Source organism: Erythranthe guttata, chromosome 13 (assembly GCF_056151865.1).
Source record: "Erythranthe guttata isolate IM_541 chromosome 13, IM_541, whole genome shotgun sequence".
In the NCBI taxonomy this organism is placed as follows: domain Eukaryota; kingdom Viridiplantae; phylum Streptophyta; class Magnoliopsida; order Lamiales; family Phrymaceae; genus Erythranthe; species Erythranthe guttata.
This window is the reverse complement of record NC_142545.1, coordinates 2636628-2663940: the sequence shown is the minus strand read 5'-3', so window position 1 is coordinate 2663940 and position 27313 is coordinate 2636628. Positions and strand designations below refer to the sequence as shown.

General features: G+C 35.5%; 4 protein-coding genes and 1 long non-coding RNA gene across 5 annotated transcripts in view; 4 read left to right on the top strand and 1 right to left on the bottom strand.

The window, feature by feature from the left end:
- LOC148765651 (F-box protein At3g07870-like) overlaps nt 1-68 on the top strand; it is a 35289-nt gene extending 35221 nt beyond the window's left edge. Inside the window, exon 2 of the mRNA XM_088812095.1 lies at nt 55-68. The gene's annotated coding sequence lies outside the window, so the exon portion shown is untranslated. The remainder of the gene's footprint in view (nt 1-54) is intronic.
- A 2410-nt stretch (nt 69-2478) lies between these two features.
- Nucleotides 2479-27313, top strand: part of LOC148765644 (F-box protein At3g07870-like) — a 47640-nt gene continuing 22805 nt past the window's right edge. Inside the window, exon 1 of the mRNA XM_088812084.1 lies at nt 2479-3778. Within this exon, the coding sequence (XP_088668210.1) occupies nt 2530-3651 (1122 nt within the window). The 5' untranslated portion in view covers nt 2479-2529 and the 3' untranslated portion in view covers nt 3652-3778. The remainder of the gene's footprint in view (nt 3779-27313) is intronic.
- LOC148765650 (protein NDR1-like) lies at nt 4611-5225 on the top strand. The gene has a single exon (XM_088811884.1). It carries the CDS (start codon nt 4611-4613, stop codon nt 5223-5225), a length of 615 nt encoding a protein of 204 aa, XP_088668010.1.
- Nucleotides 19602-20652, bottom strand: LOC148765649 (uncharacterized). The gene is made up of 2 exons (XR_016029314.1): nt 20365-20652; nt 19602-20037 (listed from the first exon to the last, which is right to left on the bottom strand). It is a non-coding gene; the product is annotated as an uncharacterized LOC148765649 (long non-coding RNA).
- LOC148765648 (uncharacterized) lies at nt 22357-26562 on the top strand. The gene is made up of 2 exons (XM_088811883.1): nt 22357-24829; nt 26306-26562. The coding sequence occupies exons 1-2, from the start codon at nt 22357-22359 to the stop codon at nt 26560-26562; spliced, it is 2730 nt and encodes a 909-aa protein (XP_088668009.1).

The following is a 27313-nucleotide window of genomic DNA, read 5'->3' as shown; positions in this document are numbered from 1 at the left end:
AACAAATTGAACACCGTAGATGGGATGTAAACGAAGGGCATTTCAGGCAAGAAGACTTTAAATTATTCTATGCAACTCTTATCGTTTTGAGTTAGATATCACTTGATCATGATATTATTACAACAATTTGCATTTCTATTTTTATTTTATTTTTACGTATTGAGCCTCTACATTTTGTGAATGCTTTATTTCTCGCTTGATGAAGATGACTTCGATCACGAATAGAGGCTCGATAAAATGAGTTCAAATTTGTTGAAAATAAATCGCCACGAGGAGAAAATATATTATACTGTCTATGTATCTAAATAGGTGCATGCATATGAAAATTTATCGACCTTATATTTGAGACGAAGAAAGAGCATTCTTTACTGATGGAAAAAAGGTCTGCATCTTATTTTTTGATGTATACTAGTTAAATTTTATATTATGATGAAAGATCAATAGAATATATCAAACACAGTTTGCCTGCAAAGGGAGACAAGATATTAGTTTTTTTTCACGACGGTACGATGATAGGAAACGATTGAGAACAAATACACGATTTAAAAAAAAAAGATAAATAATCGGAAATCAAATTTTATATCTCAACACATGGGATGAAATTAGCCATATCTGCAAAAAATAAGAGTGTGTCGTCTGCAAAACAAAAATTCGCAGCAATAGGGGCAGCCGGAGCTATCCGAATCCCATGAAAATTCCCGTTATCGAAGCCTAGGTGCAGTAGATACAAAGATATGGTGAGAGGGGGTCACCCTGCTGAAGACCTCTCGTTAGAACCCCCGTCCCCCGCGCCAAATTGAGAATCCTTAAAAAGAAATAATAATCTCAACAAAATTATAGGAGGGATGCCAAAGCGGGCAAGTTTTTTTTTCTAAAAAATAGCCATTCAATCTGATCATAAGCTTTGCTGATAATAAATTTAATGGCTTAATCCCACTTTGCACTCTTAAAATGGAGTCTTTTGAAACTTTCCACTCTTGAAAAATAATAATAGTAATTTGCACTCTCAAAACACAATAAATCATTCACAAGTCACCCTTAATTAAATAATAAATGATTATTCATTTTTTATTGATTGTTTTTTCCGGGGTGCAAAATAACGTCAAATGAAATTATTATTTTCTTCAACCTCCAATCTAATTTCGGGCGCACAAAGTGCAAAAAAAAATAAAAATCACACCGTGAAACTGGAAAAAAAATATATTCATACAAAATAAAATCAAATAAACTTTTATCACTAAATTATTCGATTGATAGATATTTTATTGTAATTGGTGGAAATATTAGGTAGAAATATTTGGAAGAAAATATGATTTTCAGATAACTTAATAACGAAATAGCTGAAGAATTTTTTTTCCCGAAAAATAGTTATTTGTGATAGAAAATATAATTTTTAAATACAACTAAAAATATCAAATTACATTTTATTAGGTTTAAAAACTCATGTGAGGTGCATTATGCATGAGATATTGTGTTTCAATGGCGCAAAGTGCTATCAATTTGTTTCGAGCATGCAAAATGCCAAAATAGTATATTTTATTAAGGATGAAAAGTGGGATTAAGCCTAAATTGGAATTTGAATTTGAATTTGATGAAGTGGTTAACCTCATAAGCAACAAGAATATTATAGTAATAGGCCGCTTGTGAACAAAAGTTGTTTGAGTAGGGAAGCTTAGGTCATTCAAAAGAGGCTATAAACAAATAACAATTATTTTGGAACCAATTTTATAGACAACATCACAGAGGCTAATAAGGCGATATCGGCAATTCTTTCAGGGTTTTTCTTTTTTTTGGGATGAGAACAATATAGGTATGGCTCGACATGGGTCGGGTCGGACAAATATCGGCCAGTTACCTACCCAAACTAACCAATCAATATTACTGAATATTGAAAATCATTACTGGCCGACCATTATGGGTTGAGTAATAGTTGGCAACCAACTTTATTGAGTGAAAATTTGGTTGGATGGTTGGTGTTATCCGCCATTTAAGTATTGATATTTTTGTTTTTTACAATCATAAGATTTTATTCTATCAAAATCCTCCCGCGGAAATATTGTTTTGGTTGCACTTGCTGTGTAAATCATTTTTTTTAGGCATCGTGCAACAAAAATAACATTTTAACAGGGTAGCGTGCTGAAAAATAATATTTTTAAATGGGACAGTTTGCAGCAAAAATAACACTTTAAAAGGGTAGCATGCTGAAAAATAATATTTTTAAATGGGGCAGCGTGCAGCAAAATTAACATTTTAAAAAGGGCAATGTGCAACAAAACACACAGAGTTACCCATCGGAATTTCGCTTTAGGACAATGTGCAACAAAACTAATATTTTAAAAGGGGACATTCACTTCTTTTAAATTTAGATTATTTTAAATTTAGAGGGAGTAAAGTGAGAAAATTATAAATTGATAGGGGGTCATGTGCAATTTTCCATTCTTTTAATGCCCAGAAAAATGAAAATACAGTGTATTGTCAATTTCCCCAAATCTCTACGCTAGAAAATTTCAAAAAAAAAATCGGTGAACTATGTCGGACTACTTTCCGGCAGATCTCCTCTCCGAAATCCTCGTGAAATTGCCAGTCAAAACCCTAATCCGATTCACCGCCGTTTCGAAATCATGGCGGTCGATTATCACCAGCGCCGCCTTCACCGCATCACACCTCTCAAACAACAGTGAGAATCAAACCCTCCTCCTCACGCGCCACGGTAAATACAGCAAGCTCGATCGGTTTTCATTGGTGAAATTATCTGAAAACGGAGATTTTGGCATCAATTCCTCTTCGGAAATCAAAATTCCATTCGAATTCCCGATCGAGTATTCCAGAATAGTTGGGTCTTGCGATGGGCTTGTGTGCTTATCGAATGATATGTTCTTCCGTAATCCTTCGATACCCAGTATTATTATATGGAACCCATCCGTTAGAAATCATATAGTTTTACCCAACCCCACTATCAATCCGATTGAATCCCACAATGTTGTACTGGGTTTTGGAGGATTTTCTAGTAATGCTTACAAGGTTGTGAGGTTGGTTTACGTCAGAAAAATCGACGACGTCAGTTGTTTGAGTGTTCCGCCGCAGGTCGAGATATTTTCCCTCGATAAACGGAGGAGTTGGCGGCGGTTGATTGGTGGAGTTGGTATTACTCTGTGGGCTCTTAAAAGTACGCACTGCCGAGCTTACGTGAATGGGGTTGTGCATTGGCTCGCCTACAAACCGTTCGATGAAAATCAACCTCGACGTTGTTCAATTTTGGCCTTTGATATTGGTGACGAGGTATTCGGCGAAGTCATGCCGCCAGATGAGTTGGCAAAGGAGGCTTCTGCGAGCTTGGGTATTTTCGTGATTGAGGATTCACTTGGAATTGTCGGTTCGAATATGGTGTCGTGGAATGTGTGGGTGATGAAGGAGTACTGCGTGAGAGAATCTTGGACTAAGTTATATACGATTGATTTGTTGGAGGAGATTACACATTTTGTTTGGTTTTGGAAGAGCGGTGAAGCTTTACTTACCATTCGTGATCTTGGGTTAGTTGTCTATAATCCAGAGACGAAGGAGACTAAGGATCCTGGAATCTACGGGGATCCGTATTCGTTTTTTGTTGATAATTACGTGGAAAGTTTGGTTTTGGTTAGAGGGCATGGATAGTGGAGATGAGTTTAGTTATGCTGATGATGTAATAAACTTAGAATATCGGAGAAGCTTTAATTTTGGTGAATAGTAGTCGAAACAAACACCGTTGGTGGGGATGAAAACGAACGGCATTGCTGGCAAGGTTTAAATTATTCTGTGCTTTCGAGCTAAATATCGCTTGATCTTGAAATTATTATAAAAGTTTATATTTTGTGAATGCTTTATTTCTCTTATGACGAAGCATGTTTGGGATTTCGTATTGAAGGTTAGTACGTCATAGTTACTTTTTACTATGGATACTCGTTGTTTTGTTTAAATGTGATGGATTTGAACGAATAGATCGCAATTTTTTTTTTCTTGTTTTTTATTCCAAATCAATATATGAATTGGTCTTAATTAGTATAAGACGACAAAGATAATATTTTGTCCTTAACAAAGAAAACAAAAGACGATCATATTTTTTTATTGTTGTAACTTGTAATGTAATATCACTATGCTGACAATCACATAGGAATGTATATAATAAGCTTTTTATATTCATCAATTATTGAATTTTTTCTTGTTCAACTCAATTATTGGAGGAGGTGATCACATATATGTTAAAACGTCCACATATACGAAGTACAGTTCACGATCCTATCAAAAAAAAAAAAAGTACAGTTCACGTACGTGTAGTGTAATTGGTAGAATTAATAAATTAATGTTGGGTTAACATCGACTGTTTTAAGTTGAACTTGTTAGAAAGACTAATTTGCAAGGTACACATATGCATATTCTATATATATATATATATATATATGTGTGTGTGTGTGTGTGTGTGTGAGAGAGAGAGAGAGATTGTAGATTATCTCAATATTAAAAGAATAATAATAATAATAATAATAAACACAAAGTGGATGATCCCATTTGTGTTTATATTACTATGCAGTTTATATATAAACACAATTTTCTGAACGGACACCACCAATAATATAATGGATGAATTCAGCAAAATAATATGTGAATGCTTGTGCTTGATGGTATCCATAGTAATCACAATTTTGGCTGGACTGACCTACACGATCAAACGCCCGCACTGCTACATCCAAGAATTCTACGTTCCCGCCCTCGACCTCTCCCTAAATAGTACCGTAGTCAACCCTTGTCTCTTCTTCGATCTCGCGTTCGAGAACATTATGACAGATCACAGTGTACGCTACGGAGATGTTAACCTCACCTTCTCGTACGGTCGAAGTGCGGTCGCCAAATACGTGGTCCCCACTTTCTACCAGGGGATGTCGAAGAGGGCCGACAGGCGAGAGGTGGTGGAGACCAGTGGTGTGCCGTGGGAGGCCGCCGTGAAGGCGGTTTCGAATGGGTCGGCAGCGGTTTTTCGTGTGGATTTGGTGGCTCGGCCGAGGTTTGGGTTTTGGTTTTGGTATTCGAAGAGGAAAGGTATGAGGATTGGGGCTGACGTGGAGGTTGATGGGTTTGGGATGAAGGTGAAGAGAGAGGATATTAGGCTGACCAACTTGGGGGCTTCCAAAACTAGGGTTGGCATTTTTGTTATGTTTGTTGGTCTTTTAGATACCTTGTTGTGTTTGTTCTAATTTTAAGTTGGAGTTTTCTAGGGTCCGAGAGGGGTTGTACTACTCGGACCCAAACAATTGAAAATCAATCAATAAAAATGTGACGTATGATTTGTACGAACTCCACGAAAAAAATACGATACGTAACTTATAAGTGAAATTACAAGTAACCCCTATAAACAAATATATCACATTAACCCCTATAACTAAAACATAAGTAACAATTAATAATGATGGCAAAAAATGACATGACAAGAGACTTAAATGCACATTGGTCCACAAAAACAATAGTCTTTCAAATAAACTCATCCCCATATCTTTAGTCTAAAATACCGTCCATAATATAGTTTTTATTAATTCCATCAATTATGTTAGTGTTAGAATCTCGGTGGGATTCTAAGTCCACAACACCAAGTGGAATTCTATGGAGATGTGTATTAATATGAGGAACATATCATTTTTATTATTGTGGTTATTGTCATTAATTGGTTTCCTTGTTTGATATGGGAATTAGTATTTTATTAGGATAGGACTTTTTGTGATAACGCAAGCTATACCGTTATATATCTAATATACATCTTTGTTCTTTCATTTAGATTTCTCAAGGGCTTCACAAGAATATAAAAAGAGGAGACGTTATTTGCTGAGTCTCTTATGACGTGGATAATTTACCACGTCGTCATCCACCACCTTCCAAGTCTACCAAGCCAAGTAAGCAAAGGGAAAAGATTGAAGTCATATACAAGAGGAGTTGCCCAAGGATCATCTACAGGGGGAGAAACACATGCATGGGAAGCTGACTCCGTTTTAAACCACCTGCCCAAGCCACTACTGTTGGAACAGTTGCTGAAAACGTGTGAAAACGTGTTTCTCAAGCTAGGGAAGTTTCCTTAATGCTTTAAACTCTTATTTTGTCATTAATTTATTTAATATTGTGAGTTATGTGTTAACAAGGAATTTCCTTGACAAAGACTTTCCGTATCACACAACTCTTATTCCTTACGTAAGATTGAATATTAACCTAATGGGCTCTAATCTTTTGTAGGGCTCTTTTATTCAACAAAGGAAGTATAAATATAGAGCACCAGCGTGTTTTTCAGTTGTCCCTTTTGTGAGAGAGAAAAATAATTTTTATGCTCTTATTTTTGCTGCTCCCGGAACGTCTTTGATCGAGAGAAGTTTTTCACAGAAAATATTTTTCCTCTCGTTTTTATTGTTCCATCGTGATACCTGATTTTCATAGAAAATATATCGGCTTCAAGGCTTTGTGGTGAAGACACCAAGATTCAAGGAGTAGCACAAGTATTCTTCTTCTATACAAATAGAAGATCGGTTCTTCGGGAGAGGGGCTTAAACAGATCTCGGGAGGAGATCTATCCGCCGACTGAAGGGATTCATCGTTGAAGGGAGTTCAACCGTGCGGATCGGAGCAAGGGACGTGCTGCAAATTGAAGATTTATAATTCAGCGTAGTATACAAGAACGGCGTCAACAAAGAGGGAGTCTTTGTATTTTGTTTAAGTCCTACGATTGTATTCGTAAAACTAAAAATTAGTAAATTTTGTTTGCAGGTCTCCGTGGATGTAGGGTACAATTGTATCCGAACCGCATTAAATTTGTGTCTCGTTTATTTGTGTTTTTACAAACTGATTCACGAACTAATGCAACACTTCACGCAACTGTAAAAAACTGAATCTGACACAAATAATTTAATCTGCACGAAATAAATTATAACAAATTATACTCTAACTTCTTTAATATTACACATTGACCCCGGATTTAAACAAATATATCACATTAACCCCCATTGTAATAATTTTTTGAAAAATAATTTTTTTCTAGAAATTTTTTTTCCAGCCAGATTCTGGCTTTGACCGGCAGGCGGTCCTCCGGCGTTGAATGTTTTTTTTCTGAAAACTTTTTTTTTGCTAAATTTTTTTTCCGGCCGGTCAACCGTAGTTGACTGCCGCTCTCCGGTGTTGAATTTTTTTTTCTATGAATTTTTTTCCTTAGATATTTGCTAGAGACAGTAATCTAGCAGCCAAGACAGTAATATTAATTAAAATATTTTTTTTTAAGAAATAAAAGGTCAATTAACAGTTAAACTATTCTCTCCGATAGTTAAATAACTGCTGGAGACAGTAATTTAGCAGCCAAGACAATAATATTAATTAAAATATTTTTTAAGCAAAAACAAAATTTAAAAATAAAAGAAAAAACAAGTCAACGCCGGAGACCATGCGGTTGACCTACCGAAAAAAAAAATTCAGATAAAAAAAACTTTAAAAAAAAATTAAGAGTCAACGCCGGAGACCGGCGGTCTCGCCGGTCTCCGTTGGTGGTGGGTCAAATTTGAAATTAGGGTCAAGATTGGTTAATTGGTGAAATTTGGCTAAATTGGGGTTTAAATCATGAAATTGGAGTTGAATTGACTTGTTTTTGTTTTTTGTTTTTGGTCAAAAATAGACTTTTTAGTTGTCGGCGCAACAAATTAGTAAGTCCAGGTATGATCGTGGAATTTTTTTAATTTGGGGGGACAAAGAGCAAAAACGACCAAAGTAAGGGGAAAAGTGCAATTAACCCTACTTTTAATTCTCTGGTTTAATTATGTAAGGTTCATAAAGTACGATGGAGTACGACCTGTGTACGATCTATTTTTACTGGGTTTGTACTTTAACTTATAATTCATAGGTACGTACTGGATCGTACTAGTTCGTACTTTAAATCAACGACTATAAATTTTTACTAAATATTTTCTACGCATCAGATTAAATCGTTTGGGTTCGAGTAGTACAATCCCTCTCAGACCCTAGACAACCCCTTTTGAGTTTGTGTATATTTGTTTGATTATGAAATGTAATGTGACAAAATATAAATGTTGGGATTAAAATATTGGAAGTTGATTGTAATAATATGATTGTGTTTTTATCCAAATTTTAAGTGTGTTTCTTGTCGTTTTTCTCTTTTTTTGGACAATATTAATTAGGGTAAATGACAAATAGACCCATGCAAAATCACTTAATTAAAAAAGGGACATCCAACTTTTTTGTATTTCAAATAAATCCGGCTCATTCAAATTTGTTTGCAAATAAGGAAAACTCTTTTACATATACCAAAATTATCCCAAATTCCTTGAAAACCTAATTCAACTTCAATTTCATGATTTACACCCCAATTTAGCTCAATTTCACCAATTAACCAATTTTGACCGCCACCGCCGGAGACTGCAGGTCTCTGGCGTTGACTTCTTTTTTTATTTTTTGTAAACTTGTTTTTCATTATAAGAAAATATTTTAATTGATATCACTGTCTTGGCCTGCTATATTATAAAAAAATATTTTAATTTATTTTTATTTTGTAAGAAAATATAGTTTTCTTCAGCAATTCGTGTGATTTTTATTTTTTTCGCACTTTGTACAATCGAAATTAGGTGGGATGTTGAATAAAATAAAAATTTAATTTGTTATTTTCCACCATGGAAATAAAGAAAAAAAAAATATAGTTGCCCTTATTAAGTTATAAATATTCAATTCAGGGTGGATGGTGAATGATTTAGGCTTAATTCCACTATGAACCCTTGAAATGGAGCATTTTGGCACTTTGCACCATTGAAAAATAACAATAACACTTTGCATCCGCAAACACAATAAATCATTCTCAATGCACCCTTAATTGAATAATAAAGGATAATTCATTTTTTATTGAGGTTTTTTCCCGGGGTGCAAGATAACAAATTAAATTGTTATTTTCTTCAACCTCCAACCTAATTTCTAGCGTAAAAAGTGCGAAAAAATTAAAATCACTCCGGATAATTGAAAAAAAAATTATATTTTCTTACAAAATAAAATGAAATACACTAAATTATTCGATTGATAGATCTTTTATTGTAACGACTGATGGAAATATTAGGTATATTTGGAAAAAAATTGATTTTCAGATAACTTAATAATGAAATAGTTAAGTTAAAAAATTTAAAAAATTAATAAATTAATAACTTAATAATTTTTTGTTTTCGAAAAATAATTTTTTTTGTGATAAAAAATATAATTTTTAAATACCTCTTCAAATATTAAATTACCTTTAGTAGCTTTAAAAACTCATGTGGGGGGGCATTATGCATGAAATATTGTACGTTTCGAGGGTGCGGGACGCAAAGTGCCAAGGGGTAAGGTGCAACAAAAAAAAGAATAAAATATATATATATATATATATATATATATATATATATATATATATATATATATATATATATATATATATATATATATATATATATATATATTATATATATATATATATATATCCAGACCCGCCTCAAACCGTTTTAGCTTAGACCCGGACCCGCCCGAATCCATACCCGAATTAAATGGTTCTGACCCGCCAGACCTGCTAGACCCGTTAACATTAAAAAATTAATATTTTTTAATTTTTATAATATTTTGCTCGTATATTTTAATAGCAAAATCTCAAAATAAAAAAAAATATTTTAAAAAACTTGTACAAGTGACATAAAGTGAATAATAAAATTATATAATTAATTATATTTTAACTTCTACAGTAAAAAAGTTCAAAAGGCAAGACGACAAGCGGTGGTCGACAAGTTTGATAGATATTACTTACGAGAAACAAGATTCAAACAAATGAAACGGTGAAAAATTGGCAAATGAGAATAGACACGATGAAAGTTGGAAGTTTGATGAATAAAATCCTAAAGTAATTTGTATATATGGATTAACTATTAAATATAATATTTTTATACAGGTCGATTCTGGGTATGTTCCAAGAAGATTCGTAACCCGACGCAGAACCGTCGGCTTCTAGAAACTGAAACTCATTACCCGACCTAGAACCAATTAACTTACCCAAACCCGCCACAACCGACCAGTTCCGAGTCTACGACCCGGCAAGCCCTTACCCGTTGCCATCCCTATGTGCAACAAGAATAACATTTTGAAGGGGAACATTCACTTTCTAAAATTTTGAGGGGGTAAAGTGCAAAAATTAGATATTTTTAGGGGGTGATGTGCAATTTGCCCTTAAAATAATGTTTTAGTATTTATATATTACATCAGTAATAGGGTTGGATCACATCCGTTTGGCTAAGCTTATTTTAAACAACTGATAAACTCTTACGTTTGATAAAATATGTTTTAAGAGCTGATAAGCTGTTACATTTTACTTTTACAAGTAATTTTTAAAGTGTTTGGATAATGAGCTCATTTGCCATTTTTATTCATTATAAGATCTTAAATAAAAAGGTGGGGTAGAGATGCTTATTTAAAAAGATCTTATTTGCTCTCCAACAGCTTATTTTAAAAAAAAAATTAAGATTTTTTTTTTTAAATTACCTAACATTTTAGAAGAGCAAATAAAGTCTTAAACATCTTATAAGCTCTTTCTAACAAAAAATGTGAACACACTGACCGGCCCAATGATTGATCGTGGGCCCGGGTACAAATCCGGCAATCGGGTATGCGTATCATGCCCATGGAGGTGGGTTCCTCTACTCCAGCGTTTCTTAAGCCCAAGTGCATACCTGCTTCTACTAAATTGCCCTCTTTAACTTCACGTAATTACCATATTACCATATTACCAGATATAAATATAATGGGATAATTTGACAAAAGCCCCTCATTACACAAGTGTCATTACAATGAGTCCAATTTTATTTTGAATTTTTAAGATAAATCCAAAACAGTTTTTATTAATTAAAAAAAATTAATCATCACCATTATACCCCTAATTAAGAAATAATGTATATTTAATTTTGATATTAAAATACTTACAACATATTTTCCATTAAAGGGGTCCTAATAATTAGGGAATTAGTTACTCATCCTACTCCTCCGTGTTCTCTCTCTCTTAGTCTCTCTCTTAGGTAGTTATCTGCACTTTACTTTTGGTGCACATTTCTTGATGCGCATTCATGTCCTCGAACTGTAGCACGTATTTTCATGATCGCTTTTGGAATCCAATTTTGACCATGTTCGAGTCCGAATTTGGAAATTTGACGTAAGACAGTAATTGTAGCCAGCTGAAATAGCTTTCCCATGCCGCCGGAACCAACTGATTTGGAGTCCGGATGAGAAAGTTATGCTCGACTTCGGGGACACTACCGAAGATGTTGAGGGATCCTCTCTTCTAATTTTATTTTATTTTCCTAATTGCAACTCTTTTCTTACTATTTGATCATTTTTGCTTCATGGACACCTCATTATCGATTTGTACCTATAAGATACTAAATCCACCAATTAAAACAGAAATATAAATTAATCCAGAAAAGAATCCACGTAAACGTAAACGTAGAGTGTTATTTATAAACTCCACTGTATCTTTTGTATCTAGTGTTTTTGTTGTTTGTCTGGTTATCCGTATTAAAGTCCTAGTGTTGTGGTTCGTGTCTTTAAGAACGTTGTTGCGAATGCTCTTTTACGCAAGTTTTTGTTACATGTACGTTTGTGCATGTCCATTTGAGCGAGTGTGTTTGTGCATGTTTGTTGATTTGTATTAATGTCCTAGGATTGTAGTTTGTGTTTTCATGATCCGTTTTGCGGATGCACTTTTGCGTGCATGCTTTTGTACTGTTACTTATGTGCGTATCTTTTCTAGTGAGTGTTTTTGTGGACGTTTTTTGATGCGCATTCATGTCCTCGAACTGTAGCACGTATTTTCATGATCGCTTTTGGAATCCAATTGTGACCATGCTCGAGTCCGAGTTTGGAAATTTGACGTTAGAAAGGAAATGTAGCCAGCTAAAATAGGTTTCTAATGCCGCCGGAACCAGTTGCTTTGGAGTCCTAATTGAAACTTTTTTCTTACTCTTTGATCATTTTTGCTTCATGGACACCTAATTATCGATTTGTACCTATAAGATACTAAATCCAACAATTAAAACAGAAATATAAATTAATCCCAAAAAAAAATCCACGTAAACGTAAACGTAGAGTGTTATTTCTAAACTCCACTGCATCTAGTGTTTATGCTGTTTCTTTGGTTATGCGTATTAAATTACTAGTGTTGTAGTTCGTTTTTTTAAGAACGTTGTTGCGAATGCACTTTTGCGCATGTTTTTTTACATGTACGTTTGTGCATGTCCATTTGAGCGAGTGTGTTTGTGCATGTTTGTTGATTTGTATTAATGTCCTAGGATTGTAGTTTGTGTTTTCATAATCCTTTTTGCGAATGCACTTTTGCGTGAGTGCTTTTGACCATGTTCGAGTCCGAATTCGGAAATTTGACGTTAGACAGGAAATGTAGCCAGCTGAAATAGGTTTCTAATGCCACCGAAACCAGTTGATTTGGAGTCCGGATGAGAAAGTTATGCTGGACTTCGTGCACACTATCAAAGATGTTGAAGGATCCTCTCTTCTAATTTGATTTTATTTTTCTAATTGCAACTCTTTTCTTACTCTTTGATCATTTTTTCTTCATGGACACCTAATTATCGATTTGTACATATAAGATACTAAATCCACCAATGAAAACAGTAGTATAAATTAATCCAAAAAAAATCCACGTAAACGTACACGTAGAATGTTATTTCTAAACTCCACTGTATCTTTTGCATCTATTGTTTTTGCTTTTTGTTTGGTTATGCGTATTAAAGTCCTAGTGTTGTGGTTCGTGTTTTTAAGAACGTTGTTGCGAATGCACTTTTGCGCATGTTTTTTTACATGTACGTTTGTGCATGTCCATTTGAGCGAGTGTGTTTTTGCATGTTTGTTGATTTGTATTAATGTCCTAGGATTGTAGTTTGTGTTTTCATGATCCGTTTTGCGAATGCACTTTTGCGTGAGTAATTTTGTGCATGCTTTTGTACTGTTACTTATGTGCGTATCTTTACTAGCGAGTGTTTTTGTGGACGATTCTTGATGCGCATTCATGTCCTCGAAATGTAGCACGTATTTTCATGATTGCTTTTGGAATCCAATTTTGACCATGTTCGAGTCCGAATTCGGAAATTTGACATAAGACAGGAAATGTAGCCAGCTGAAATAGGTTTCTAATACCGTCGGAACCAGTTGATTTGGAGCCCGGATGAGAAAGTTATGCTCGACTTCGTGGACACTACCGAAGATGTTGAGGGATCCTCTCTTCTAATTTTATTTTATTTTCCTAATTGCAACTCTTTTCTTACTATTTGATCATTTTTGCTACATGGACACCTAATTATCGATTTGTACCTATAAGATACTAAATCAACCATTAAAACAGAAATATAAATTAATCCAGAAAAGAATCCACGTAAACGTAAACGTAGAGTGTTATTTATAAACTCCACTGTATCTTTTGTATCTAGTGTTTTTGTTGTTTGTTTGGTTATCCGTATTAAAGTCCTAGTGTTCATGTTTTTAAGAACGTTGTTGCGAATGCACTTTTGCGCATGTTTTTTTACATGTACGTTTGTGCATATCCATTTGAGCGAGTGTGTTTGTGCATGTTTGTTGATTTGTATTAATGTCCTAGGATTGTAGTTTGTGTTTTCATGATCCGTTTTGCGACTGCACTTTTGCGTGAGTACTTTTGTGGATGGTTTTGTACTGTTACTTATGTGCGTATCTTTTCTAGTGAGTGTTTTTCTGGACGTTTCTTGATGCACATTCATGTCCTCGAACTGTAGCACGTATTTTGATGATCGCTTTTGGAATCCAATTTTGGCCATGCTCGAGTCCGAATTTGGAAATTTGACGTTAGATAGGAAATGTAGCCAGCTGAAATAGGTTTCTAATGCCGCCAGAACCAGTTGATTTGGAGTCCTAATTGAAACTTTTTTCTTACTCTTTGATCATTTTTGCTTCATGGACACCTAATTATCGATTTGTACCTATAAGATACTAAATTCACCAATTAAAACAGTAATATAAATTAATCCCAAAATAAAATCCACGTAAACGTAAACGTAGAGTGTTATTTCTAAACTCCACTCCATCTAGTGTTTTTGCTATTTCTTTGGTTATGCGTATTAAATTACTAGTGTTGTAGTTCGTTTTTTTAAGAACGTTGTTGCGAATGCACTTTTGCGCATGTTTTTTTACATGTACGTTTGTGCATGTCCATTAGAGCGAGTGTGTTTGTGCATGTTTGTTGATTTGTATTAATGTCCTAGAATTGTAGTTTGTGTTTTCATGATCTTTTTTGCGAATGCACTTTTGCGTGAGTGCTGTTGACCATGTTCGAGTCCGAATTTTGAAATTTGACGTTAGACGGGAAATGTAGCCAGCTGAAATAGGTTTCTAATGCCACCGAAACCGGTTGATTTGGAGTCCGGATGAGAAAGTTATGCTGGACTTCGTGCACACTATCAAAGATGTTGAAGGATCATCTCTTCTAATTTGATTTTATTTTTCTAATTGCAACTCTTTTCTTACTCTTTGATCATTTTTTCTTCATGGACACCTAATTATCGATTTGTACATATAAGATACTAAATCCACCAATGAAAACAGAAGTATAAATTAATCCAAAAAAAATCCACGTAAACGTAAACGTAGAATGTTATTTCTAAACTCCACTGTATCTTTTGTATCTATTGTTTTTGCTGTTTGTTTGGGTATGCGTATTAAAGTCCTAGTGTTGTGGTTCGTGTTTTTAAGAACGTTGTTGCGAATGCACTTTTGCGCATGTTTTTTTACATGTACGTTTGTGCATGTCCATTTGAGCGAGTGTGTTTGTGCATGTTTGTTGATTTGTATTAATGTCCTAGGATTGTAGTTTGTGTTTTCATGATCCTTTTTGCGAATGCACTTTTGCGTGAGTGCTGTTGACCATGTTCGAGTCCGAATTTGGAAATTTGACGTTAGACGGGAAATGTAGCCAGCTGAAATAGGTTTCTAATGCCACCGAAACCAGTTGATTTGGAGTCCGGATGAGAAAGTTATGCTGGACTTCGTGCACACTATCAAAGATGTTGAAGGATCCTCTCTTCTAATTTGATTTAATTTTTCTAATTGCAATTATTTTCTTACTCTTTGATCATTTTTTCTTCATGGACACCTAATTATCGATTTGTACATATAAGATACTAAATCCACCAATGAAAACAGAAGTATAAATTAATCCAAAATAATCCACGTAAACGTAAACGTAGAATGTTATTTCTAAACTCCACTGTATCTTTTGTATCTATTGTTTTTTCTGTTTGTTTGGGTATGCGTATTAAAGTCCTAGTGTTGTGGTTCGTGTTTTTAAGAACGTTGTTGCGAATGCACTTTTGCGCATGTTTTTTTACATATACGTTTGTGCATGTCCATTTGAGCGAGTGTGTTTGTGCATGTTTGTTGATATGTATTAATGTCCTAGGATTGTAGTTTGTGTTTTCATGATCCTTTTTGCGAATGCACTTTTGCGTGAGTGCTGTTGACCATGTTCGAGTCCGAATTTGGAAATTTGACGTTAGACGGGAAATGTAGCCAGCTGAAATAGGTTTCTAATGCCACCGTAACCAGTTGATTTGGAGTTCGGATGAGAAAGTTATGCTGGACTTCGTGCACACTATCAAAGATGTTGAAGGATCCTCTCTTCTAATTTGATTTAATTTTTCTAATTGCAACTCTTTTCTTACTCTTTGATCATTTTTTCTTCATGGACACCTAATTATCGATTTGTACATATAAGATACTAAATCCACCAATGAAAACGGAAGTATAAATTAATCCAAAAAAAATCCACGTAAACGTAAACGTAGAATGTTATTTCTAAACTCCACTGTATCTTTTGTATCTATTGTTTTTGCTGTTTGTTTGGGTATGCGTATTAAAGTCCTAGTGTTGTGGTTCGTGTTTTTAAGAACGTTGTTGCGAATGCACTTTTGCGCATGTTTTTTTACATGTACGTTTGTGCATGTCCATTTGAGCGAGTGTGTTTTGTGCATGTTTGTTGATTTGTATTAATGTCCTAGGATTGTAGTTTGTGTTTTCATGATCCTTTTTGCGAATGCACTTTTGCGTGAGTGCTGTTGACCATGTTCGAGTCCGAATTTGGAAATTTGACATTAGACGGGAAATGTAGCCAGCTGAAATAGGTTTCTAATGCCACCGAAACCAGTTGATTTGGAGTCCGGATGAGAAAGTTATGGTGGACTTCGTGCACACTATCAAAGATGTTGAAGGATCCTCTCTTCTAATTTGATTTAATTTTTCTAATTGCAACTCTTTTCTTACTCTTTGATCATTTTTTCTTCATGGACACCTAATTATCGATTTGTACATATAAGATACTAAATCCACCAATGAAAACAGAAGTATAAATTAATCCAAAAAAAATCCACGTAAACGGAAACGTAGAATGTTATTTCTAAACTCCACTGTATCTTTTGTATCTATTGTTTTTGTTGTTTGTTTGGGTATGCGTATTAAAGTCCTAGTGTTGTGGTTCGTGTTTTTAAGAACGTTGTTGCGAATGCACTTTTGCGCATGTTTTTTTACATGTACGTTTGTGCATGTCCATTTGAGCGAGTGTGTTTGTGCATGTTTGTTGATTTGTATTAATGTCCTAGGATTGTAGTTTGTGTTTTCATGATCCTTTTTGCGAATGCACTTTTGCGTGAGTAATTTTGTGCATGCTTTTGTACTGTTACTTATGTGCGTATCTTTACTAGCGAGTGTTTTTGTGGATGTTTCTCTATGCGCATTCATGTCCTCGAAATATAGCACGTATTTTCCTGATTGCTTTTGGAATCCAATTTTGACCATGTTCGAGTCCGAATTTGGAGCCCGGATGAGAAACTTATGCTCGACTTCGTGGACACTACCGAAGATGTTAAGGGATCCTCTCTTCTAATTTTATTTTATTTTCCTAATTGCAACTCTTTTCTTACTCTTTGATCATTTTTGCTTCATGGACACCTAATTATCGATTTGTACCTATCAGATACTAAATCCACCAATTAAAACAGAAATATAAATTAATCCAAAAAAGAATCCACGTAAACGTAAACGTAGAGTGTTATTTATAAACTCCACTGTATCTTTTGTATCTAGTGTTCTTGTTGTTTGTCTGGTTATCCGTATTAAAGTCCTAGTGTTCATGTTTTTAAGAACGTTGTTGCGAATGCACTTTTGCGCATGTTTTTTTACATGTACGTTTGTGCATATCCATTTGAGCGAGTGTGTTTGTGCTTGTTTGTTGATTTGTATTAATGTCCTAGGATTGTAGTTTGTGTTTTCATGATCCGTTTTGTGACTGCACTTTTGCGTGAGTTCTTTTGTGCATGCTTTTGTACTGTTACTTATGTGCGTATCTTTTCTAGCGAGTATTTTTGTGGACGTTTCTTGATGCGGATTCATGTCCTCGAACTGTAGCACGTGTTTTCATGATTGCTTTTGGAATCCAATTTTGACAATGTTCGAGTCCGAATTTGGAAATTTGACGTTGGGCAGCAAAATGTAGCCAGCTGAAATAGGTTTCTATTGCCGCCGGAACCAATTGATTTGGGGTCCGGATGAGAAAGTTATGCTCGACTTCGTGGACACTATCGAAGATGTTGAGGGATCCTCTCTTCTTATTTAATTTTATTTTCCTAATTGCAACTATTTTTTCTCTCTCTCACCTATCTATCTTTATATCTCTCTCTTGCTTTCTTCAGTAATAGCATAAGGAAGGGGCTGTAGTGGACGAGGCAGCGGGGGCCTGTGGTGGTTGATGCGGCGGCAGGGGGCTGTGGTGGTCGAGACGGCTGCGAGGGGTTGTGATTGTTCAGGCGGCAGGGGGCTGTGGTGATCGAGGCAACAACGGGGATGTGGTTAAGGTGGAGATTTAATTGAAAGTATATTTTTTACCATTTGCATCTGATTTTCTTGATCTTCAAGAGATTGTGCTTGATTTGGGTTCAAAGTGGTAAATCTAGGTTTCCCAAAAGTTAGTAGGTGACTACGGTTGCGATGGCTGCGGATGTTGGCTGCTAGGGTTTGACGGCTGATGCATTGACTGGTAGGATTGGCGAGGATTGGTGTTGTTGGCTGTAAGGGTTTGGTCGTACACGGTAGTATACCATAGTACACCGTAGTATACAGGGGCGGCTCTGGCCCAGTGCGAGCAGGGCCCAGGTCTAGGGCCCACTTTTCAATGGAGCCCAAAAAGATATATTATTGTTCTTATTATTTTATAATTATTTTTCTTTTCTCTTCTTCCAACTCTTATTCTCTTCATCTCTTAACTTTTTAACCCTCTCTTTCCACATTAATTTTTTTGACCGAGTCCATTTGTCATTTATCCGTCTCTTTATTTTTTTCCACCCAATGTCTTTCGTTCTCTTACCATTTCTCTCTCATTTACATTGTTTTATACTCTAATTTAAGAAACTCTCTCATTTACATTGTTTTACTCTAATTTAAATTTTCTTGCACTTCTATATAGTTCTTTAATGTTAGTTTCTACACTTTAAATTTAGTTGTTTTTTTCCATGTTATTGGTGTTTTTATTTCTCAAAATATTTTTGTTAAATCAAAAAACTTTTTTCTACTACCCATTTTTATTTAATACATCCATATCTTACACACACACAGACAGACATATATATATATATATGTATAAATATAAAATAAATTGAAATTTAGGGCCTCGATTTTAAGTCTTGCCCAGGGCCTCCAATCACCTAGGACCGACCTTGGTGGTATACCATAGTCTACTACAGTATTGACGACAAATAAAATAAAAAAAATTAAAATATTGTAGATTGAATTAAAAAAAAAACGAAAAACACGCTTTCTTTGTAATTTTCAGTATTATGTAGAAAAAAAGGTTTTTTTTAGGGGCAATATGCCAAACACCCTTCATTGGAATTTTAATTCTTGATAAATCCATCATTTATAAATGATATTTGAGATAAATCCAATGGGCTTTAAAAACCATATATGCCCCCCCCACTAATTATTAATTAGTATAACTATTTAATTAAAAAAAATTACACTCATAATCTACACCCAAATCTTCTCCTAAAATTATTCCTCTCATCACGTTAATTCAGTTTTTTTTCCTTTTCTTTTTTATTTTATTTAATGGTTTTCTTTATTTCCATTTAAAATAAAATTTTGTAATTATATTATTATTATTTTTTGTCGGTTGTTTATTTTAAATTGTTTTTTTTCTTATTTTTATTTTTCATATTTTTTATTTTAATTTTTAAAAAATGGTTTTATTTTTATTTTCGTTTTTTCATGGTTTTTTTTCTTAATTTCAATTTTTTTAAATGGTTTATTTATTTATTTTTTATTTCCAGTTTTTTTTAAATAAAAACCACTCTATATAAACATAAAAACCACTCTGTATAAACAGCTATATAAACATGAAAACCACTATGTATAACAATTATATAACATGAAAACCACTATATATATAATTATATAACATGAAAACCACTATGTATATAATTATATAACATGAAAACCACTCTGTATAACAATTATGTAAACTTTAAAACCACTCTGTATAACAACCATGTCAACATAAAAACCACTATGTATATACAGTTATATAAAAATTTGTACAAAAATTATTGAAAACCACTATAATTATTTATACAGATTTTTATAGTGGTTTATGTAAAAATATTGAAAACCACTATAAAAATCCGCGAGGGTGTGGATGTGGTCGTCAGATGGGGCTGCGAGAGTGTGGGTGTGGATGTGGGAGTGGGTTGTGGAGAAAAGAGAGAGACGCTACGGGTTAAGAGTTGACTCAGCCAAACACGGCTCTTTCGACTGTCAACACTACCCCTCTCTCTTCATTGGCTGCTCTTTTCTTCTCCCATGGGAAGTTCACTTTCTCGTTTCCGAACGGGGATTTCCCCGAAAACCCGCCTCGTGTATTCGGGAATATTCATTCCTCAACGTAATCGACTAAAAACACATCAAAAAGTTAACAGAAAAATTCGGAGAATATAACGATAAATGGATTAGCCGGACAACACCATCAACTTACTCTTATTAATGAATTAATGAATCTAATGCTTGCATCACAATCAGTGTAACTTAATTAATTAATTAATTAATTATATTTTTTGACAGATCTTATAACTCAATCAATTGCAGAAACTTCTATTCTTTAACAAATTCAACACAAATTTATCGAATATCCATACATCACACATCACATACATTTATATATATATAAATATATTCAGTTCAAGAGTGGAAAATTATAGAAGTCCGAGATTGAGTAATTACCTCGGTTTTTAATTAAGTTCGTATTTACTGGTTCGATAAATTGTAGGCAGAATCTTTACTGATGGGCTCGAAACGCCAATTGGGAAGCTCGTTTGTTGGTTCCAATGGAGTGATGTGTAATGCGTTTTTATGATATTTGATTTGACGAAAGAGATAGAGGGATCTATGAGTTGTGGATGTCGTCTTCTACGGAATCGATCTGAAAAATTGCAGCGGTAGAGGCGAACATGATGGAGAAGAGATGGAGAAGATGAAGAGAGAAAATAAAAGAGAGAAAAGTTGGGCGGTGGAAAGAAAAGACAGAGAAAGATAAAAGATCGTGGAATATAGGGTGAACAATATAGGGTGAAGGGTATAATTGTATTAAAATAATAAAATTTTATTATTTATGGTTATTAAAATTATTTTGGATTTTTCTTAAAGAGAGAAAAAAAATATGGACCCATCTTAATTGTACCATGGATATGAGGGGTGTTTGTCAAATAATCCCTTTTTTTTAATAGTAGTGTAAACTATAGTACAACATAGTACACCATATTATTTGTAAAATCTGCTGAATTATATACTAAAAAAAAAAATTGAAACAAATATTTAGTTGAACTTGTCATTTGATTCTAATTAGTTTCATCATTAAATTTAAGACTCCTAAATAAAATTGGTCTTAATTAGTGTGAGAGGGCAAAAATCCTTACAAAGAATACAAAAGACGATCATATTTTTTTATTGTTGTAACTTGTAATGTAATGTCACTATATATATGCTGACAATTACATAGGAATGTAATAAGCTTTTTATATTCATCAATTAATTGTTTTTTCGTTGTTCAACTCAATTACTGGAGGAGGTGATGACCTAAAGCTCAAAACGTAGATATATACGAAGTACAGTCCACGTATGTGTATTGTAATTGGTAGAATTAATAAATTAATTGTTAGAATCCGAGAGGATTCTATTTCGGTTTTTCAACACGTGTGCGAAAAACGTGTATAAAAACTAGGGAAGTTTCCTTAGTTCTTTAAACTCTTATTTTGTCATTAATTTATTTAATTACCTTAGTGTTTTATTAACAAGGAATTTATTTGACTAAGACTTTCCTTGTTGTCATAATTCCTTGTTCCTTACGTGAAGAATTTATCTAACCTAATGGGCTCTAATTTTGTAGGGCTCTACCAATACAACTAAGGAATTATAAGAAGGGAGCATCAACGTCATTACAGACCGTCCCTTTTATTTTTGAGAGAAAAACTTTTTCTGCTCTTGCGTTGCTGCACCTGAGTTGTGATCTTATTCGAGAAGAAAAACACAGCAAACGATTTGCTTCTTTCACGCGAAAAGAAGATCGGTTCTTCGGGAGAAGAACTCAGAAGATCTCGGGAGGAGGTCGATCCGCCGACTGAGGGACTCAGCGTTGAAGAAATTTCAACCGTGCGGAAAGGGACGTGTTGCAAAGTGAAGATTGACAATTCAGCGTAGGATACAAGAACGGCGTCGACAAAGAGGGAGTCTTTGCATTTTCGATTAAGTCCTATTACTGTATTCGTAAAACTAAAAATTAGTGAATTTCATTTGCAGGTCCCCGTGGATGTAGGGTACAATTGTATCCGAACCACTTTAAAATTTGTGTCTTTTTATTACTGTTCCATTAACTGTTGCAACTCTTCGTAAAACAGTAGAACAGTAGCTAAAACTGAATCTGGGATTTATCGGACACAAATTTATAATTAATTTGCACGAAATAATTCTAACAATTGGCATCAAGAGCCTGTCACTAAATACATCTAGTGAGATTTTGGGAACTAACTACTCTTATTTTGTGCAGATATGAATACTCAACGAGAAGGATCGTCAACTACTCGCCCACCTCTCCTAATCGGATCAAACTACTCATATTGGAAATAAAAAATGAAGATGTTTATCAAATCCATAGATGAGAGAGCATGGCGCGCCATCATAACTGGTTGGACACCTCCCATGGTCAAAGGAGAAGACAAAATGGAAGCTTTCAAACCAGAAGCAGATTGGAGTGACGTAGAGATACTACTCGCAAACTACAACTCAAGGGCCCTAAACGCAATATTTAGTGGTGTTGATGATAATCAATTTAAACTAATAGCGTCATGTGAATCTGCTAAAAGAGCTTGGGAAATCCTTCAAGTCACATACGAAGGAACGTCAACTGTGAGGACGTCGAAGTTACAAATGCTGGCCACCAAGTTCGAAAATTTGAAGATGGAAGAGAATGAGACGATCACTGACTTCCATGCTAAATTATGTGATATCTCCAATGAATCATATGCACTCGATGAACCTTACTCTGAAAGCAAATTGGTGAGAAAGGCGATGCGCTCTTTACCTGAAAGATTTGCTTACCGAATTGCTGCCATTGAAGAAGTCAGAGATGTTGACACGCTCAAACTAGACGAACTCATGGGGAAACTTCTGGCACAAGAACTCAATCATGGTGAAAATCATCGTGAAAAGCCTAGAGAAAAGAAGATAGCCTTTCAAGCAGAAACTTCATATGCAACACCCCAAAATTCGTCAACTCAAGAAGATGAGCAGACGGTAGAGGAATCCTTGGCAATACTATCGAAAAATTTTGGGAAACTTCTCAAAAAGATCGGTAAAAGGGGAAATCTTCCAAGCACAGGGAAAACCGTGAACTTTCAAAATTCGAGGAGAAATTCAAATCAAGATAACTCAGAGGAGTCAAGACCAAGAAGAATACAATGTCGAGAATGCGAAGGCTTTGGTCACATTCAATCAGAATGCGCAAACACCCTGAAGAAAAAGAAGAAAATATCACTTACTACTGTTTGGAGCGATGAAGAAGAATCTGATGATGACCAAGGAAACAACGATCAAGTCACTAACTTTGTAGCATTCAGCAGCAAAGTTCCTCTGGACAACTCAGAATCAACTGTTGCTTCAACTGTTGCAACAGACTGTGAAACAGAATCCAGGTATGAAAATATGTGTTCTGATTATGACAAAAATCTAAACGAAAATTCTTCTTTTGCAGAGGATCTAAACAGCAGCAGTGATGAGGAAGAACCAACCTTGGATGAAGTAAAGGAGGTATATGAAAAAATGTACCAAAAATGGCTCGACGTCGTTAAGGTAAATAACTTCCTGGAAAAGGAGAAGTTTGTGCTTATAGAGGAAAACAAGACACTAAAGGTAAGAATCTCTACTCTTGAGAAAAGGATCATATCTAGTGATCAAGAGAAAAATAGTTTGCAGGCTAAACTTACTCAAACTCAAGAAGCAATTGCAAAATTGAACTTGGGTAGAGGTAATCTAGATGAAATCTTAAGCAACAACAAGCCAAACTATAATCGTCTAGGCATAGGAGGGAGTCAGCTACCCAAAGTTGATCTAAAGCGAAAGGAAGATCAAAACAGAAAAATCAACTTTGTTAAACAAGCTTCTGTCTCACAAACAGTTGCAACTGTTGAAGCAACGAAACACAATTCAAAGAAAAGGTTTATTCCCACTTGTTTTTTCTGTCAAAATCCAGGTCACATACGTCCTAGATGCTTCAAATATTTAAAACTTGTGAAAAAGCTTGTGGCTCGTTCTCTTTACTCTGCTAGGGCTGATTATTTTCCTTCACCCTCTCAAAAACCCAAAAATAAAATCGATATTTCCAATAGACCTCAGCAAAAAATTTGGGATGAAAAGTCCACGTTTAAATGCTTATCTGCGATTACTTCTTTAAAAGCAAGTACTACTAATGATTGGTATTTTGACAGTGGGTGTTCACGACATATGACCGGTGTTAAAGAGTTTCTGAAAAACTATCAACAAATCACCGGTGGAGCTGTTACCTTTGGAAACGGAAAAAATGGTGAAGTGCTAGGGAAAGGATCGCTAAATCATGAGAATCTCTCAAAGCTGAAGAATGTACTATTTGTAGAAGGACTCACGTCAAATCTGATAAGCATCAGCCAGTTATGTGATCAAGATCTTGAAGTCAGATTCAACAAATTCACATGTCAAGTATTAGACAAAGACGAGAATTGTGTTATTCAAGGAACTCGATCATCTGACAACCGCTATATTCTTGTCTCTGCTGGACTACTGGAAGAGGAACCAACAAAGGAATCGGAAAACAGCTCCAGTGTCGCACCAACAGTTCCAACAGTTGATGCAGCCTCTACCATTTCAGAAGAAAGTGACGTCAATTCTGAAACAGGAGACGAAGCTGAAGTCAGGCCTCTCGAATTGGATGATCAAACTCACAAGGAACCCTCAAGAAGAGTCAAGAAGAATCATCCAGTGGATCAAGTCATTGGTCCGGTAGAAGAAGGAATTCAAACCCGAGGCTTTAGCGATGCTGATTGGGCAGGTGATGCAGATGATCGAAAAAGCACAACTGGAGGATGCTTCTATCTTGGGAACAATCTCGTGTCCTGGTACAGCAAAAAACTCTTATGGATGAAACAAATGGTATGTGATTATGGTATTAGTCAAGATTTATTGCATATTTATTGTGACAATATGAGTGCAATTAATATTTCCAAGAATCCAGTACAGCACTCTCGAACTAAGCATATTGAAATCCGGTACCACTTCATTAGAAATCTGGTAGAGGAAGGAACTGTCTCATTAGAGTATGTCACAACAGAAAAACAACTTGCTGACATCTTTACTAAACCCCTTGATGCACATAGGTTCGATTCCTTGCGAAATTCGCTTGGAATCTGTATTGTTTGATCTGTGCAGCTGCATAAACTGTTGCAACTGTCTGTGTCCAGACTTGCAACTTTTAGGTTTTTATGGACACATCACACATACTGCATTTTGTTCATCTAAGTTATGCATTAGTCATGCTGCATGTGATGAAAACTCTTGTGTATTGGATACTATCTGTACTTTCAAACTTTGTGAGGTAAAACTTCATCAATCCCCGAATGATGGCTATAGAGGCTTTAGTTTATTTAATATTCTTCACAATCTCGTCATGGTTTAACACTTTCATAAGGAAAAGCTGCCTCTCCAAATGAGTGAAAGCTACTCTTGAATTTTTGTTTAAACTATATATAATAAATTGGTTTGTGAATAGTTCGAAGCCTTTTTGAGTTGAGTCAGTAAATCACGTGGCCGAAAGCTCCTACAAGGCTCAAATAGAAAGCCCAGGGGACTACACATTGCACGACCACTGTAAACTTTTATATGGTCAGTGAATAGTTCGAAGCCTTTTTGAGTTGAGCCGGTAAACCTCATGACCGAACCCTCACCATACGACTCAATTAGAAAGCCCAGGGAACTACACATTGCACGACCGCAACTATCTCGCTAATTAAATTGCTCTGTTCTTCATGAAAAAGCTACCATTAGTAGGGTGTGTATGCTACCTAATAAGAGCGTTTTTGTGCTTGATTTGAGAGTATTAAATTTATTGTTAGTCTTGTTAGTTTGTATTTCGGAGCTTGCTTTTTTGTTAAAATTGAAGATAAACCCCATGGGTTTGATAGTCCTAATAGTATTCTATTCACTCGTGTTTACTCACTCATACTCTCTTTCGTTTTCTCACGTTTATTTTTCTCGTCCTAGTAATTTAATTCTGCATATTAGGCATATATATATATAAAAAAAAAAAAAAAAAAAACGGGGTGGGTTCGTATATGTTTTGGCGGCAATCATTTTTTTGAAGTCACCCACTTTTCTGAACATTTTTTTCTTCTCGAAGTTTTCTTGAACTGTGATTGGGCTTCATATGTGAAGGTTGAGAGTTGCTGTACCTGAATTTAATTTTTATAAAATTGCTCTCCTTATTGGCAGAATAATACTTGCAATTTCTTCACTATAATCTTCCTAAATTGCTAAAATACCCCTGAGAAGACCAACAGTTACCTATGTTTATGCCCCTTTTCGTTTTTTTCTCCAAATTGGTTTTCTTCTCTACTGCTCTCTTTTCCTTCTTTCTCCTTTGCAGCAAATCTCAAATCTGCACTCAAATCAAAGGAATCCAAGAGCACAGTTATGGGGAAACGAAAAAGCACCGGTGGATCGTCTTCTTCGTCCAAACGACGATCATCTCGACCAGCAACCGCGTCTTCGGCAGCTCCTCCGCCGCGACGCCGCTCCGATGACCGCCCTGCCTTCGAAGAGCCGTTGGATGCCGTGCCTCTTGCCTTTTGGGAGCCCCCACTCCTTCTCACGGCCGCCTCCGCTGAAAATTTTGGTCCCTAGGTTTTCTCCACCGCTGTCGCCGCCAGTCTCACCGCCGTGACCGTTCATCTATTCTCCACTGCCACACTCGCCGGCGGCCCAATCGTCACCACCACCGTGTGCACCGCCATCGCAACCACCCAAACCGGCCTCACCTGCACCCCGCCACCTCGCCGCTCTCATCGACGCGTTACTCACTCTGCCTCGCCTTCCGCTACTCGCACCACCGCAGGTCACTCTGCACCGGATCCCGTGGTGCCTATCTCTGCTGTCGCTGCTTTTAATTCTCGGTCCCTTCTCCGAGAGCATCAAACCCGGTGGCGTCTGTCAAGTGGTTCATAATTTTTATGCCAACCTACCTAGTGGGGTCTCTGATTGTCGAGGTCGTTTTTTTTTACAAAGAAGAAACTCGACTATTTTACTGCCCTTGCTCAGAAAGGGGGAGATTATTCTTGAGGGGGAGTTGACAACGACGCATCAACCCAGGAGGAACTGCATACAGGGGGAGCTGATGCATCTGCTGGAACTACTACTGAACTGTTGTTGCTCCAACTGTTCCAACAGTTGATGGTACATCAGCTGAAGTTGATACGAATGATGACGAGGAGTTGTTCGTTGATGCTGAATATATTCTGGAGTAGTTTTTTTTGTGGTTGTCGAATTGATTTTCTGAACAACGGCCTTTAATAGTCTGCTAGGCTTAATTTTTTTTCTTGTTTCGTTAACTGCTTTTTCCTTTAACTGTTCTAACAGTTACTCTATTATGCAGTCT

Excerpts from the sequence above, each read along its gene's own strand:
- LOC148765648 (XM_088811883.1), top strand. The coding sequence starts at position 22,357 with ATGGAAGCTTTCAAACCAGAAGCAGATTGGAGTGACGTAGAGATACTA. Across the intron at positions 24,830-26,305 it reads ACAAATGGTATGTGATTATG|CAAATCTCAAATCTGCACTC; the intron begins GTATTAGTCAAG and ends TCTCCTTTGCAG.
- LOC148765650 (XM_088811884.1), top strand. The coding sequence starts at position 4,611 with ATGGATGAATTCAGCAAAATAATATGTGAATGCTTGTGCTTGATGGTA.